General features: G+C 46.4%; 1 protein-coding gene across 1 annotated transcript; it reads right to left on the bottom strand.

Moving 5' to 3' along the window:
- Nucleotides 1–11399: 11399 nt before the first annotated feature.
- MRPL11 (mitochondrial ribosomal protein L11) lies at nt 11400–14476 on the bottom strand. The gene is made up of 5 exons (XM_006749066.3): nt 14256–14476; nt 13797–13892; nt 13118–13211; nt 12872–13031; nt 11400–11689 (listed from the first exon to the last, which is right to left on the bottom strand). The coding sequence occupies exons 1-5, from the start codon at nt 14376–14378 to the stop codon at nt 11584–11586; spliced, it is 579 nt and encodes a 192-aa protein (XP_006749129.1). The 5' UTR covers nt 14379–14476; the 3' UTR covers nt 11400–11583.
- Between the last annotated feature and the right edge of the window lie 459 nt (nt 14477–14935).

Below are 14935 nucleotides of genomic sequence, written 5' to 3'. Positions count from 1 at the left end.
GGGGGGAGGTGGGAGGGCAAGGGAGGGGAGCTTCTTTTTAAAATTTAGAGACTTCAAGCAATCCCAGTTTCCATTTCAATCTGTATTCACTCGTAGTGAGTTTCCTTGAATGGGATTTCAAGCGGAGAATGGGGGAGTCTCACTTCCCCACCCCCCGCACTACCCCATGGGCCTGGGCCAGTTCTCCACTCCTGGGGGCCAAGCCACCCCTGGGCCTTGGTGGGGGAAAGGCAGCGCCCACCTGGGCCAGCCTGTGCCCTCAGGGGCTGACACCCACGTAGAATTCTCTACACACCAGTAACGGGATTTCAATTCCGATGGACTCTGCCGCCCTGGCGGCCCTTCTTGTGACTTTTGCGCCCCGCGCCTGGGGTGGGGGGCGCGAAGAGACGCTACGTTCCTTTCCGATGGAGGAAGGCAGACCTGCCACTGTCACACGTGTGCTTGCACGAGTGCGTGTACCTGGTACGGGACTCACCCGGCTGCCAGACTGCCTGGGCCTGCCCGGGCGGCCACTGCGTGGTGCTGCGGTGACTTTGTAGCCAACTTTATAATAAAGTCCAGTTTGCCTTTTTGGTACCACCGGTGTTGTGCACCGCTGTGAAAAGGGAAGAGTGGGCATCTGAGAAGGTTGGGAGGCCCCGAGGGGAGGCTGGGGCCAGGAGGCAAAGACTGGACCGACTGACAGCCCTGGGGTTTCTTCCTTCACTCATGCACTCATTCATTCCTTCACTCAACACAAGCATGCAGGGTGTGGCCTACTCTGTGCTGGAAGCTAGAGAGTTTGGAGCCAAAACAGAATGCTGCCACTTGCCTTCAAGGTGCTCTGGCATAAAATATTAGAGGGTATCGGAGTCTCCTGCCTGCCCCAGGCTGGCAGTGTTCACACTGTGGGAGGGAGCAGAAGGGCCTGGGGATGGGCAGGGGATTCGACCTGATATTTTCGGGGACATGGGCTTAAAGTTTCAGAACATGAGTCTGTCTTCAGCCTGGTCCCGCAGGGAAGCCACTTCCCTTTGGGGCCCTGCATCTTCTCATTGGAAATGATAACCCCCTGCGTTATGTCTGCATGGGGCTTTCAGTGGACAAACAGTTTTACATCCCTTGTCCGCTACCATAAAGCCTCTAGACAGGCATATGAGCACCATTTCATGGATGAAGAAACTGAGGATCTCAGGTAACAAGTGATTTGCCCCACAGAGGTGGGCAATGTACCTATATCATCTGCATCCGAGTTCCGGGCTGTCCCCTCTGTTCCCAAAGCTGGTGAATCATCATCTCAAATTGTCCCATTCCAGATCACCTGAGAAGGTCAGGCTTGGGCTGGGGCAGGGGACCCTTCTCTTCTAGGTCTACAAGCTAGAGCAGACCCCCAACTTCTGAGTGGAATATAACTAATTGGGTCAAGAGAAAAAGCTTTCAAAAATGCTGTTTTCCTCCAAACTTGAGGGCCCAATGGCCACAGGGTATGGTGGGGGTTGGAGAATGAAAACTAGGAGACAGAAAGACCTGGATTCAAATCCCACCTCCAACAATTATTTGCTGAGTGAGACCTGAGCCTCAGTTTCTTCACGGGTAAAACGGGACTGAAGAAAAAGGCGCTAACCTCTCAAAGATGCTGCTAGAACTCGATTGGGTCTTTATAAGCTGAGGAGAACAGAACAGACTTAACTTATTAAAGTGAGTTAGAAGACACTGGCGACCACCAAGTCTCAGAGAAGTTTCTTTCTCAAGGAGAGGAAGGACACTCCAATCTTCCTCCAGTGAAATACGGGGTGGGACTCCAGGAGCTGAGATCATGACACTGAGAATCCCCTAAACTTCCTCTCATTCAAAATCCCCCAGCTCCAGGGCCATCCCCTTGAGAGGGTCCCACAGGAAGGAAGACATTCCAGGGACCTGCCACCCCTTTTCCACCTTGGATCAATCCTTGGGAGAAACAGAAGGTGAAGTCTTGCCCTTTGCCTTCCTGTGCTCTGTCCTCCAACTTGGACAGAAGAACTGAACTGTAAGCCCCAGGATGCTGTCTTAGCTCCACTCCCCTGCTGACACCATGCACAGGGCTGAGCAGGCCCACCAGAAATATTTGATGGAGGGCGCCTGGGTGGCTCAGTTGGTTAAGCGACTGCCTTCGGCTCAGGTCATGATCCTGGAGTCCCAGGATCGAGTCCCGCATCGGGCTCCTTGCTCAGCAGGGAGTCTGCTTCTCCCTCTGACCCTCCCCCCTCTCATCCTCTCTCTCTCTCTCTACCTCATTCTCTCTCAAATAAATAAATAAAATTAAAAAAAATATATTTGATGGAGAGGACAGTTTCTGAAGAGCAGCCCAAGGATTTGAGTATAAAGTCATCAATTTCTACCCCCAAAAACTTGTTCCTGAGTTCTTCAGAAGGCAAAGGGTTTTAACTCTCAGCTACGAATCTTAAGCGAACATAAGCTCAAGATACCCACTGGAGTCCCATATAAAAACCTTCCTGGTGGTCATCAAAAAGGAAAGAAAAATCTGAGAAGCTGTAAACAGCCAAGAGAAGCCTAAGAAAAATGACAACAAAATATACAGTGTTATTCTGGATGGGATCCTGGAACAGAAATAGGACAGAGGTTAAAAAAAGAGAGAGAGAGATCCTAATAAATTATGGACTTTAGTTAATAATAATGTATCAGTATTGGCTCATTAATTGTGACAAGTGTACCAATAAGATGTTAATAATGGGGGAAATAATCAGCATGGAGTATATTTAACATTCCTAGAAATTTAAATCTATTCTGAAATTAAAAGTTTTTAAAAAAGTAAAACCAAATAAATGAAAATTTTAAAAATGAAAACATATTAGAAAAAAAGAAGCGCATCACTGGTGGTTTTTTATGGTAGCGGGTGATAGTAGACTGTGCGTTTTGATGAGGAGGCACCAGGGATCATTGAGAACCCGAGATCCCCGGGAGGCGCAACCATGGTCCCGCACAGAGGAAAATAATACGAAAGCCAACGGCTCCCCCTGCTGGAAAGAGAGGGATCTGTTTCTGTTCCTCTCACCAGCAAGGTCCCTGTGGCTCAGAGCAGCACTGCTAAGAACAAACGGATAAACTGAGGCTGGGAGAGAGGAAAGGACTTGCCCCATGGCACTCCCAGAGTCACTGCAGAAGCTAGCTCTACTCTCAGCCAGGTCCCTTTCCACCAGTACCAACTCTGCCCTGGGATAAGAATGTAGGAGAAAGGGCTCAAGTTTGGGGGTCAAAGACTGAGTTCAGGTGCTGACTCCGCAGCTCCGTGTGCTGGGGATGCGGCGGCTCACAAGACGGACAAGGTCCCTGGGCCCACAGAGCTCATATTCTAGTTGTGGGGAGACATAACAAAAAGTAAACAAGCGATCTAAGAGAGAATATACAGTGTGTACAACAAGGGAAAGAACCAGGGTCCTGTGATAGAAAACCACAGCTCTAGTTTAGAGTTTTCTAACTTAGAGTGGGTGTCAGAAAAAGCTTTATAAGGAGATAACATTGGGGCGCATGGGTGTCTCAGTCAGTTAAGCATCTGCCTTCAGTTCAGCTCATGATCCCAGAGTCCTGGGATCAAACCCTGCATTGGGCTCCCTGCTCCGTGGGGAGCCTGCTTCTCCCTCTCCCGCTCCCCCTGCTTGTGTTCCCCCCCCCTGTCAAATAAATAAATAAAATCTTAAAAAAAAAAAAAAAAAGGAAAGGAAAACCTTTATAAGGAGGTAACATTGGGGTGCCCGGCTGGCTTGATCTCAGGGTTGTGAGTTCGAACCCCCCGTTGGGTGTAGAGATTACTTTAAAAATTTTTTAAATCTTAAAAAAAAATGAGGTAACACTGAGCTATGACCTAAAATGTGAGAAATAGAAATAAGAATGTTCCAGGCCAAAGGAAAGCAAGAGTAGAGGTGTTTAAAAGAAAGGATGTAACCTGTTTAAGGAATAGCAAGGAAATCAGTGTGGCTGAACCAAGGTCAGCAAAAGGAGGGAAAAGATTACCGAGGGCTTTCGACCATGGTAAGAAACTCAGACTTGATTTCATGTGCAATAGGAATCCACTGAGTACACTTGAGCAGAGGAATGACATGATTACATGTTTAAGTCATCCCTCTGGCAGTTGTGTGGAAAATGTAGAAACAACAAGAAGTAGACGAAGTAAAATTCCAGAGAGGAAAGAGCCTTTTCATGTGTGAGCTGATGATCCCATCATCTTCTTCCTTGGAGAAATTTTCCTATTCTGGGTGCAGGTGGATTGGTTTAGTCCAGGCAGAGGGAATCCATTGGTAGTGAGTTTTGGGGTGACCATCAGGGGCTGGTGTAGTGGATTGGAAATTGGATGAGCTCCCAAATGCATGGTCTGTTTTAGTAAAATTTTTGTTAAATTTTGTTGCTAAATTCTGGACTAGGGTGTGGGAAGACTGGGAGACCGAGATGAAAGCTAAAAGACAAAGAGAATCCCCCCTGGTCCCATGGTGCTGAAGAAGAAAGACCCTTAAGAGGCACAGAGCCTGCCCAAACTTGTGATCAGTCTCCCCATCAAGACATTTGCCAGATTTCAAACTTGCATGGGGAAGAATGCTAAGCTCAAACCCTCTGAGGGGTAGAATGGAATTCCCCTAGTCTTTCAGAGCCGAAGAAAAATAGGCCTTTCAAACTGCAAAAGCACTTCAATGGAGGGAGAATAGTTTTTTTCAACAAATGGTACAAATAAGGTATCGTTGGGGCTGGGGCGGGTGAGGGAGGGAAGAACCTTAAGCTAAGCCTCACATCTTTTACAAAAATTAAGGAATGAAATTTATGTCTTTCAGGAATAATCATAACGGCTTTAAATGTAAAATATAATTATACTCTGGATATGATTTAAGAGGACATGGCCATAGTAAATTAAGTTTTTATGGTGTGGACAGAGAGCTAAACAAAAAACATATAAAATATAAAACTTGTAGAAGAAAACACAGAAGAAAATCTTAGGTACCAGGGGCTGGATGAAGAGTTCTTAGTTGTGACACCAAAAGCATAATCCATAAAAAGAAAAAAAAATTGATAAACTGACTTCATTGAAATTCAAAACGTTTGCTCTGTGAAAGATCTTGTTCAGAGGATAAAACGACAAGCTACCCAGTGGGAGAGAATATTTGTGAATCACATATCTGACAAAAGACTCCTATCCAAAGCTCTTGAGACACACAGTAAAAAACCCAAACGATCCATTAGAAAATGGACAAAAGACATGAAGACACATCTCACCAAAGAACATATATGTATAGTAAGTAAGCCCATGAAAAGATATTCAACGATACTAACCATTAGGAAAACATAAATTAAGACCACAATGAGATATCACTAACCACCTATCAGAACAACTAAATAATAACAACAATGATGGCAACACCAGGTGCTGGTAAGAATGTGCGGAAACTAGATCACTAACATATTGCTGCTTGGAATGTAAAATGATACAGTTACTCTGGAAAGAAATCTTGCAGTTTCTTAAAAAACTAAACATACACTTACTATACAACTCAGCAATTGTACTCTTGGGCATTTGTCCGGAGGAATGAAAATTATGTCTTTCAGGAATAATCATAACTGCTTTATTTGTGATTTGTGTTGTTGTGGAAACAACAAAATGCCTTTCATCAGATGGATGATTAACAGACTGTGGTACATCCACACCTTGGGATACTACTCAGTAATAAAAAGGAATGAACTACTGATACACACAACAACTTGGGTGGATCTTAAACGCATTATGCTGAGGGGTGCCTGGCTGGCTCAGTTGGTGGAGCGTGACTCTTGAGCTCGGGGTTGTGAGTTCAAACCCCACACTGGGTGTAGAGATTACTTAAAAATAAAGTCTTTTTTTTTTAAAAAGGCATTATGCTGAGTGAGAAAAAAGATAATCTCAAAAGGACACATACTGTATGAATCCACTTGCATAACGTTCTAGAAATGAGAACAAAGACCTCCCTCTTACGGAGGTGGAGAACAGATCAGTGGTTGCAAGGACCAGGGATAGCAGGGGAGGGGGTGAGAATGTGACTACAAAGGAGAGAAAGCAACCAAGATGGGAGCTAAGGGGTCTTTTATAACCAAATCTTGGAAGTGACATAACATCACTTCTGCCATAGTCTATAGGTGACATAGGCCAACCCTGGAACAATGTGGGCGGGTGTTAATGACTAAGAGGTGGGAATCTTTGGGGACAGTTTTGGAGGGTGGCTTACCACACCAACAAAGGTGTTACAAGAACATCTAAAACATAAGCATAGAAAAAGGTTGAAATGATGGGAAAAAGAGTAGTCATACTAATGCTAACCAAAAGAGAGATTAGTGTTGATAAATTCAATAACAGACACAAGAGGCTTTAAGACAGAAAGCATTACGAGACTTTTTTTAAAAAAAAGATTTATTTATTTATTTGAGAGAGAGAGAGAGCACGCACAAGCAGGGGGAGGGGCAGAAGGAGAGAGAGAATCCTGAATCAGACTCCCCACTAAGCGTGGGACTCGATGCAGAGATTATGACCTGAGTCAAAATCAAGAGTCAGTCCTTAACCGATTGAGCCACCCAGGCACCCTGCATTACAAGACTTAAGAAGTAAATGGAAGATGCGAAGTACAGACAGCACATTTAGACAATTCTTTTGGTTTTACAGTGAAAGAAAACAGAGAAATGGACCAGTAGCTAAAGGGAGATGTGAAACCAGAGAAATTGCTTGTTTCTTTAAATAATACTGGAGTATGGGGGCGCCTGGGTGGCTCAGTCGTTAAGCGTCTGCCTTCGGCTCAGGTCATGATCCCAGGCTGCTGGGATCGAGCCCCATATCAGGCTCCCTGCTCGGTGGGAAGTCTGCTTCTCCCTCTCCCACTCCCCCTGCTTGTGTTCCCTCTCTTGCTGTATCTCTCTCTGTCAAATAAATAAATAAAATCTTTAAAAAAAAAAATACTGGAGTATGCATGTTTGCTCAAGAAAATAATCCAGGAATAATAACAGCTACTATTTATTGAGGACTTGCAATATGCTAGTCATTGTTCTGAATACTATATGTGCATTAATTCATTTAATCTTTACAACAACCTTTTCAGGTAAGCACAATGTTCCCTGTCTTACAGATGAGTCTAAGGTACAGAGTAGTTAAGTAACTTGCCCAAGACCACACAGCTAAGGAGTATGGAGCTCCTGTGCAGCCTGAACCATCACACCTTGCTGCATCTGGGAGAAACTAGTGACAGAGGGTGGTGGGGTAAGATGTGAAAGAGAGGGCCCTTAGCAGAGGTGAAGGGATTTGTCTCTGATGGAACAAAAAAGTCGTTCTCACAGGCAGGAAGAAGAGAAGGATGGTAGGTTTGTAGATTTGGTCAAAGCTCTGGGAGTTTTCCATCTGATGGTTTCTATTTCCTCAAGTGAAGCAAGGGGCCAGCTGTGATCCCGGGCAGCACTTGGCACCAATGTTTCATTTTCTTCATCTACAAAATGGAGATTAGAGTATTCCTGAGGAAATTAAAAATGAAGAGCAACTCAGCCATTCCACTTCTAAGAATTTACCAAAAAAAAGGAAGAAAGAAAGAGAGAGAGAGAAAGAAAGAAAGAAAAAGAGAGAGAGAGAGAAAGAAAAAAGAAAGAAAAGAAAGAAAGGAAGAAAGGAGGAAAGGAAGAAAGAAAGAAGAAAGAAAGAAAGAAAGAAAGAAAGAAAGAAAGAAAGAAAGAAAGAAAGAAAGAAAGAAAGAAAGAAAAAGAAAGAAAGAAAGAAAGAAAAAAGAAAGGAAGGAAAGGAAGGAAGGAAGAAAGAAAGAAAAGAAGGAAGAAAGGAAGGAAGGAAGGAAGAAAGAAAGAAAAGAAAGGAAGAAAAAAGAAAGGAAAGAAAGAAAGAAAGGAAGGAAGGAAAGAAAGAAAGAGAAAGAAAAAAGAAAGAAAAGAAAGGAAGGAAAGAAAGAAAGAAAGGAAAGAAAGGAAGGAAGAAAGAAAGAAAGGAAAGGAAGAAAAGAAAGAAAGAAAGGAAGAAAGAAAGAAAAGAAAGAAAGAAAGAAAGAAAGAAAGAAAGAAAGAAAGAAAGAAAATGAATTTACCCTAAAGGAAATAACCAGAGATGTACTGCACTGGGTTTCATCATCCCATTTTTTTCAACTTAACAAGCTTGTCTCCAAACAATCAGGATGGGCTAAATTTTGCTGCTGTAATAAGCCCCAACATATCGGACTTAAACTAACAAGGTCCATTTCTCCCTCACACAAAGACAGCTAGAGGCACAGGCAAACCTGCAGTGCAGCTGTCCCCAGGGCAGCTCAGCATGTATCGCCACATCAACATGGCCTTTTGCTTCCTGCAGCAGGGGGGAAAATGCACTGCAGTCTCACGCTGTCTAGTAAATAATTCTGCACACACTACTTCTGCTCACATTTCACTGGCCAAAGCAAGTCAAATAGCCTCATTGAATTTCGAAAGGCAGCTTAGTGCAATGCCCAAGGGGAGAGGAAGAGCAGAAACATCGAGAGCATCACTCAGTGACCATGGTCCCACTATGCACAAGCTGTTGGCTCTTGTGGCAGACAGACCCTAAGGTGGCCCAGGGTCCCCACTTCCTGGTATTCACATCTTTGTATAATTCCTTCTCCTTGAGTGTAGGTGGGAGCTGTGACTTGCATCTAACCAACAGAATGACAAAGGTGGCAGGATATACATGATGATGTGGCTATGACCATGTTACATAAGACTAATGCTCCTCTTGGGAGGAGACACTCTCTTTCCTTGGCTTTTAGAAAGCAAGTGGCCATGGTGGGAAGGCCCACATAGCAAGGAACTCGGAGTGCCCTCTGGCTGGCAACTGAGGCCCTCAGTCCTACTGCCCAGAAAAAAAGAAAAAATTAATGCTACCAACAACCACAAGAGTTGGAGGTCGATCCTTCTCCAGTTGAGACTCTGATGAGACCACAGCCCCAGCCAGCGCTTCAGTTGCAGCTTTGTGAGACAGTGAAGCAGAGAACCCAGCTAAGCTATGCCCAGACTCCTGACCTACAATGTTTTAAGCCTCTAGATGTGTGTTAATATTGTTCTACACAGCTCTGCCTGAGATCCCATGCTACGCTCACTCCCAGCTGTCCCAGTCATCCTTCAGGTCTTGTTTTCAATCCCTCAGTTTCAAATCACTTCCCCTGGGAACTCCTCACTGAATCCCCAGGCTTGGCTATTCCCCTTGGACACTTTCCCAGTCTGTCATATTTCTCTTTTGTCACAGTGGTAACCATAACTAATTTTTTGAGTGTAATTATTATTAAGCGGCCATCTCTGAAGGGAGGAACTGTCACATTTATTCTTGTGTCCTCAGTCCTAAGAGCACCAAAAACCAGTGCCTGATACCTAAGCCACTCAAAACTGTTTCCCAAATGATGTTCACCACAGGGTGCATGTATACATATTTTTAACATAAATGATAAAATACCCAACAGTTAAGGACTTGGTTAAATAAATTATGGTCCTCATAAGACAGAATACTAGGAAGTTATTAAAAATCATTAGAGGGGACACCTGGGTGGCTCAGTTGGTTAAGCAGCTGCCTTCGGCTCAGGTCATGATCCCAGGGTCCTGGGATCGAGCCCCGCATCAGGCTCCCTGCTCAGCGGGAAGCCTGCTTCTCCCTCTCCCTCTGCAGCTCCCCCTGCTTGTGCTCGTTCTCTGTCAAATAAATAAAATTTAAATAAATAAATAAATACATAAATACATAAATAAATAAGTCATTTGAGGAAGATAACAGAAAATGTTCTAAATGGTTACCAAGTTAAAAGCAAAAATAGAATAGGGGCACCTAGCTGGCTCACCCAGTAGAGCAACTATTGATCTTAGGGTTGAGTTTGAGCCCCATGTTGGGTATAGAGTTTACTTAATAAAAATAAATAAATAAATATTTTTAAAAAGTAAAAGTAGAACGAAACAGTATCCAGAGTATGACCCCAATTTATTTTCTTAAGAAGTCTTATATATAGAGGTGCCTGGGTGGCTCAGCTGGCTAAGCATCCAACTCTTAATTTTGGCTCAGATCATGATCTCAGGGTGCGAGATCAAGTCCTGTGACAGGCTCCATATTGGATGTGGAACCTGCGAAGCTTCTCTCTCGGGGCGCCTGGGTGGCTCAGTTGGTTAAGCGTCTGCCTTTGGCTCAGGTCATGATCCCAGGTCCTGGGATTGAGCCCCACGTTGGACTTTCTGGCTCTGCAGGGAGCCTGCTTCTCCAACTCCCCCTGCTTGTGCTCTGTGTGTTGAATAAATAAAATCATTTTTAAAAATTAAAAAAAAAAGATTCTTTCTCTCTGCCCCTCTCCCCCACCCTCACTCACGCACACTCTCTCTAAAAAAGTCTTACATAGGGGCGCCTGGGTGGCTCTTTCGTTAAGTGTCTGCCTTCGGCTCAGGTCATGATCCCAGGGTCCTGGATCTAGCCCCGCATGGGGCTCCCTGCTCAGTGGGAGGCCTGCTTCTCCCTCTCTCACTTCCCTTGTGTTCCTTCTCTCGATTTATCTGTCAAATAAATAAATAAAATCTTAAAAAAAAAAAGTCTTACATATTTATATGTTTTATATATTTATATATATATATATACACACACACACACACACACCGAAACACAGTGGAAAAGATATACATCAAAATATTCGCAGAAGTCTCATCTGGGTGGCGGGATTACATGAGGTTTTTAGTTCTTGTAAGTGTTTCTCTATGCTTTCCAAATCTCAGTGTAAAACAAAGTGCCTAGCACCGAACAGATGCTCAGGAAATGTGAATCCCATTTCCGCCCCATCTCCTCCTCTCTTTGAGAAGACAGGAACCCTTGATGTTCTGGATAATGAGAAAAACAAAAGGCCAGGGGCTTCCCAAAGACCTCCCCCAACTTGGGCAGGTGCCTCCTGAAGCTTTACTTCTTTTGTGGGTCCGCAGCCATGAACTCCACAATAGTTCATGTTCAGCTACCACCTGCCCCAGGACAAGGGTCAGCTTGGTAGAGGGGGCTGAAGTAGCCCTTGGGATCTAAGGTGCCCTGGGCAGTAAGTCTGCTTGGGGCTGTGACTTAGTGCCTACGGCAGTCTGTTTCTGTGGAAGTGCTAAGTCCCAAAGAGATAAGAGAGATTTCTGATGGAGGCACAAGCTAAGCCTCCGTATCCATGGCCCCCACCTGTTCTCTCACCCCTGGGGAGGAGGACCACACAGGACTTTGAATCAGAAGGCCGGAGCTCTAACTCCTACCTCTGCCCCCAATTCAAAACCTGGGCAAGGTGCTCTGCTTGGCTGAGCATCGGATTACACAGAATGAGAGCAGCATGAAGACCCGGCCTCCTTAGGGCAGCTGAGATCTGTCCATGTTGGCTACCATCGGCATTGGTCCTCTTCCCCTTGGGTCCCAAGACAGAAGCCAAGGGTGGGTGACAAAAGGTTGTTTATTTAAGCTTGATCTCTTGAGACCGTCATACATGTAAAAATATATAATTTAAAGTCAGGGAAATAATAATCAGCTTGGTGTCGCCTCCCTTCTGCCCCTTTGGTACAGCTTTTCCAACTGGCCTCCATTCCAGCTTCAAAATCCTGGAGTGTGGGGGACAGGGGTCATTTCTTGGCAGCTTCTGCCTGCGCTGCCAAATCTGCCTCTTTCTGGGCAGCCAGGAATTCAGCTCGCTCCTTCTGGAAAGCTGCCAGCTCTTCTGAGCTGAGGCTGCAGGTGCAAGGAAACAGAGAGTGAGTGAGTGGCCAGTCACTGCTGGGGAGCTCACAAGTGCCCACACCACTGTCTCAGAGCCCCTTCTCCCTCCCTAGACTCCCCAGCCTCCATCCCTTTGCCACCCCGCCCCCAACCCTACCTTATATTCCCTTCTCAAAGCCCCACCGGTCCTTTGAGGCCTCAGCTATACCCCAGTCCAGATTAAATGCCCCTTCCTCTGGCCCCCAAACACTTTGTACAAAGAAGTCTTCGGGCTGTGTCCCTGTGCCTCCCCACAAGCGGGAGTCAGACTGACTCACCTCTGCACTCCTAGTAAAAGTAAAGATTTGCGAAAAGTCAAGTCTATCCCTGTACCGTGCTTAACCCCCACTTCTCTGGAAACAACCGTTGGCCTCAGCATGGGATGTGACGTCAGCAGCAAGAGGCCCATAAAGGGACAAGTGCTGCCCCTGCTGTTGTCTGAGTCAGATGCCCTCCCGCCACCCCATCCAGCATCTCACTTCAAAGAAATAATTCCTGAGGTCATCCTAAGCTCTAGGAGAGGGCCCCCTGTTGGCCTCGGGATCAGTTCTGAACTTGCAGCTGGAAACGGCCTTCAGCCTTCCCAACTGGTCCTTCTGTCTCACCTCTCGTCCTATTCCCCACTATGCTTCTAGCACCATATGCCAGAGCACACTGCACTTCTTTGCTTCACTTTGTCACCTTCTGTCCTTCACAGGATCTTTCCACTTCTTGGAATGCTTGACCTCCTTTTCCAAGTCTCTGCTTAGATGTCACCTCCTCTATGAAGTCCTCTTTGAAACACCAGGCCAAATCAGGAGCTCTAATCTCTGTTCTCAAGACACCTGCAGTTCCTTTTGTCAACAATGACCATCCAGCAGCCTGATGATCCACTTGTGCATCTGCCTCCAGCTCTGACCTCTGAGCTCCTTCAGAGTGGGGCCAAGCATGGCTATCTCGTTCCTAGCTGTATCCAATGTCCGGAACAACGTCTAACCCATAACAAGTACTTAATAGTCTTATTCCAAATGGATGAATAAGGCTCCCCATTCCCTAAATCTAAGGTCCTTGACTCAGAAGCTGACTCTCCCACTGTAATGGGCCCTCTCAGCTTTGCCCCAGAGTCAAGAACTTTCCAAGCCCTCCCCTCACATTGCACCTTCCCAGGACACTCACTCCTTCACCACACGAATGCCCAGGGAACGGGCAGAGCCAATGATGGAGCGAACCACAGAGGACAGGGGCGCATCCTGCAGGGCGAAGGCCTCGTCCTGGGCTTTAACTTGGGCGATCTCATACACATGCTTCAAGGTCACCAGGCCTGCCACTTCCTTCCCTGGGAGGAAGAAATAAGTAGACCTTCAGGTGTCCCTGCTTCCTTCCAGAGCCCCCAGAATCCCAGGTGCCCGTCCTGACCCTTACCTGTCTGCCGGGCCCCCTTCTCAATCCCAGCAGCTGCTTTCAGGAAGTAGGAAACAGTGGGTTGTCCAATTTTGATTTCAAATGTCCTGTCAGGCTTAATAGGAAAGAAAATATGAGAATACATCTTGTCTCCCCTAACCCGTACCGCCTCAGCCCAGAGAACTTCTAACTTCTGTCCTCCCTTCCCTTGACTCATCTTCCAACGGTGTCCCTCTAACAGACCATGAAACCACAGGGAAAATAAATCTGTAGCTAACAGCTTTGTCACCCCTAGTCCAGGCCCAACTCTGCTCTACAAGCCCCAGTGAAATGGAGAGGCAAAGGGAGGAACTGCAATATGGCAGGATGGGCTCAGAAAAGATATGGTCTAGTTTCCACTGTGTAAACGAGGAAAATGGGACTCATAATAGGAAGAGCCTCGCCCAAAGTTAGAAGCAGAGTAGCAACCCCAGGTTACCAGCCCCTCAGGAACTAAGGAGAATAGCGAGAAAGAAAAATAAACAGGATCACTAGGCGATGGGGATTAAGGAGTGCACTTGTCGCAAAGAGCACCGGGTGATGTATGGAATTGCTGAATCACTATATTGTACACTCAAAACTAATTTAACACCGTATACTGACTGACTGGAATTAAAATAAAAACTTAAAACCAAACAGGATCAGAGTCCCGACTGTGCACCTTCACAAAAATCTTGGTGGGCAAAGGAATGCCTTCTTTGATGTCCTTTGTCTTCTCGTTGAACTCCTTGCAGAACTGGTTGATGGAAACCCCTCTCTGGGTGGGAAGCACAGGCGTTAGCGTGGGGAGGACATCCAGGAAATTCTTCTATCCGTTTCCTCCTTCGTCTTCACTTCCTTACGTTCCCATCCTCCTTCTGCTATCCAGATTCAACTAACACTTTACGCGCCAGAGGATTTGTATGCATCATCCCCCTACCCTCCCAACAGCCCGCTGAGAAAGGACCGAGGAAGCTGAGTCCCGAAGAGGCCATGGAACGAACGCAAAGACAAAAAGCGTGTGGGCAGCAGAGCCGCGCTTTAAACCGAAGCCTCCCTGGCTCCGGAGCCCGCACCCTCCACCGCGTATGAGCTCCCACCCCACGGCGCCTCCCGCTCGGGATTCCAGCCACGGGTGCACCTGACCCAGGATGGGACCTAGTGGGGGCCCGGACATGGCCTGGCCTGCCCGCACGATGGTCCGGATTACGCCGCCGGCCTCGGGCTTCCTGAGGGCCCGAGTGGCCCGATTCAGCTTCGACATGACGCCGGGTTCCTGGCTTTAGTTCACCTCAAGGCGACAGCAAGAGCAACAGCTTCAGGCGCCGCCATCCTGGGTCAGAGGTCAAGGGTCCTCACATTAGGTTTGGGCTGGCGAAGCCAATAAAAAGAAGCGTTGTTTCGGCCCTTCTATCCTCCAACCAGTAAGACAAGGAGAGTAATATGAAGGGAGAAAATCTTTTAACTCGCGATATGCAGATAGGGGAACGCCCAGTGGTTCAGATACACACATTCCTCCTGAAGAGCATTTAGGCAGTACCTCGGACAGCTAAACTGGGGGAGAAGGACCTTAATCCCGCACAGCATTGTGGGCATGGTAGTTTTGACCGCTTATGCAAATCTCGCACGTTGCTATGCTCTGGGACGCCATCTGCTGGATATGATTATAATCCCTGGGTTTGAAAGTAACATAGAGCTCCTTCTCAGGCATGAGAATCTCTTTCTTTCTGAGCCTGTTTCCTCACCTGTTGTTGAAAGGCACTATGGTTAAGAGTACAGACCCGGGAAGCAACTACGGGGTTGCTCCTCTTGCTGGCTGTG

Source organism: Leptonychotes weddellii, chromosome 11, assembly GCF_054177405.1.
Source record: "Leptonychotes weddellii isolate Sample4059 chromosome 11, ASM5417740v2, whole genome shotgun sequence".
In the NCBI taxonomy this organism is placed as follows: Eukaryota; Metazoa; Chordata; class Mammalia; order Carnivora; family Phocidae; genus Leptonychotes; species Leptonychotes weddellii.
The sequence above is the reverse complement of the archived record's forward strand: the minus strand, read 5'-3'. Positions and strand labels throughout refer to the sequence as shown.

What these genes read in the sequence shown, in the direction of transcription:
- MRPL11 (XM_006749066.3), bottom strand. Translation starts at nt 14,378, where the DNA reads ATGTCGAAGCTGAATCGGGCCACTCGGGCCCTCAGGAAGCCCGAGGCC. An exon ending in TAGGTCCCATCCTGGGTCAG is followed by an intron (nt 13,893 to 14,255) that starts GTGCACCCGTGG and finishes CTTCCCACCCAG; the next exon opens with AGAGGGGTTTCCATCAACCA. An exon ending in CCACCAAGATTTTTGTGAAG is followed by an intron (nt 13,212 to 13,796) that starts GTGCACAGTCGG and finishes TTTCCTATTAAG; the next exon opens with CCTGACAGGACATTTGAAAT.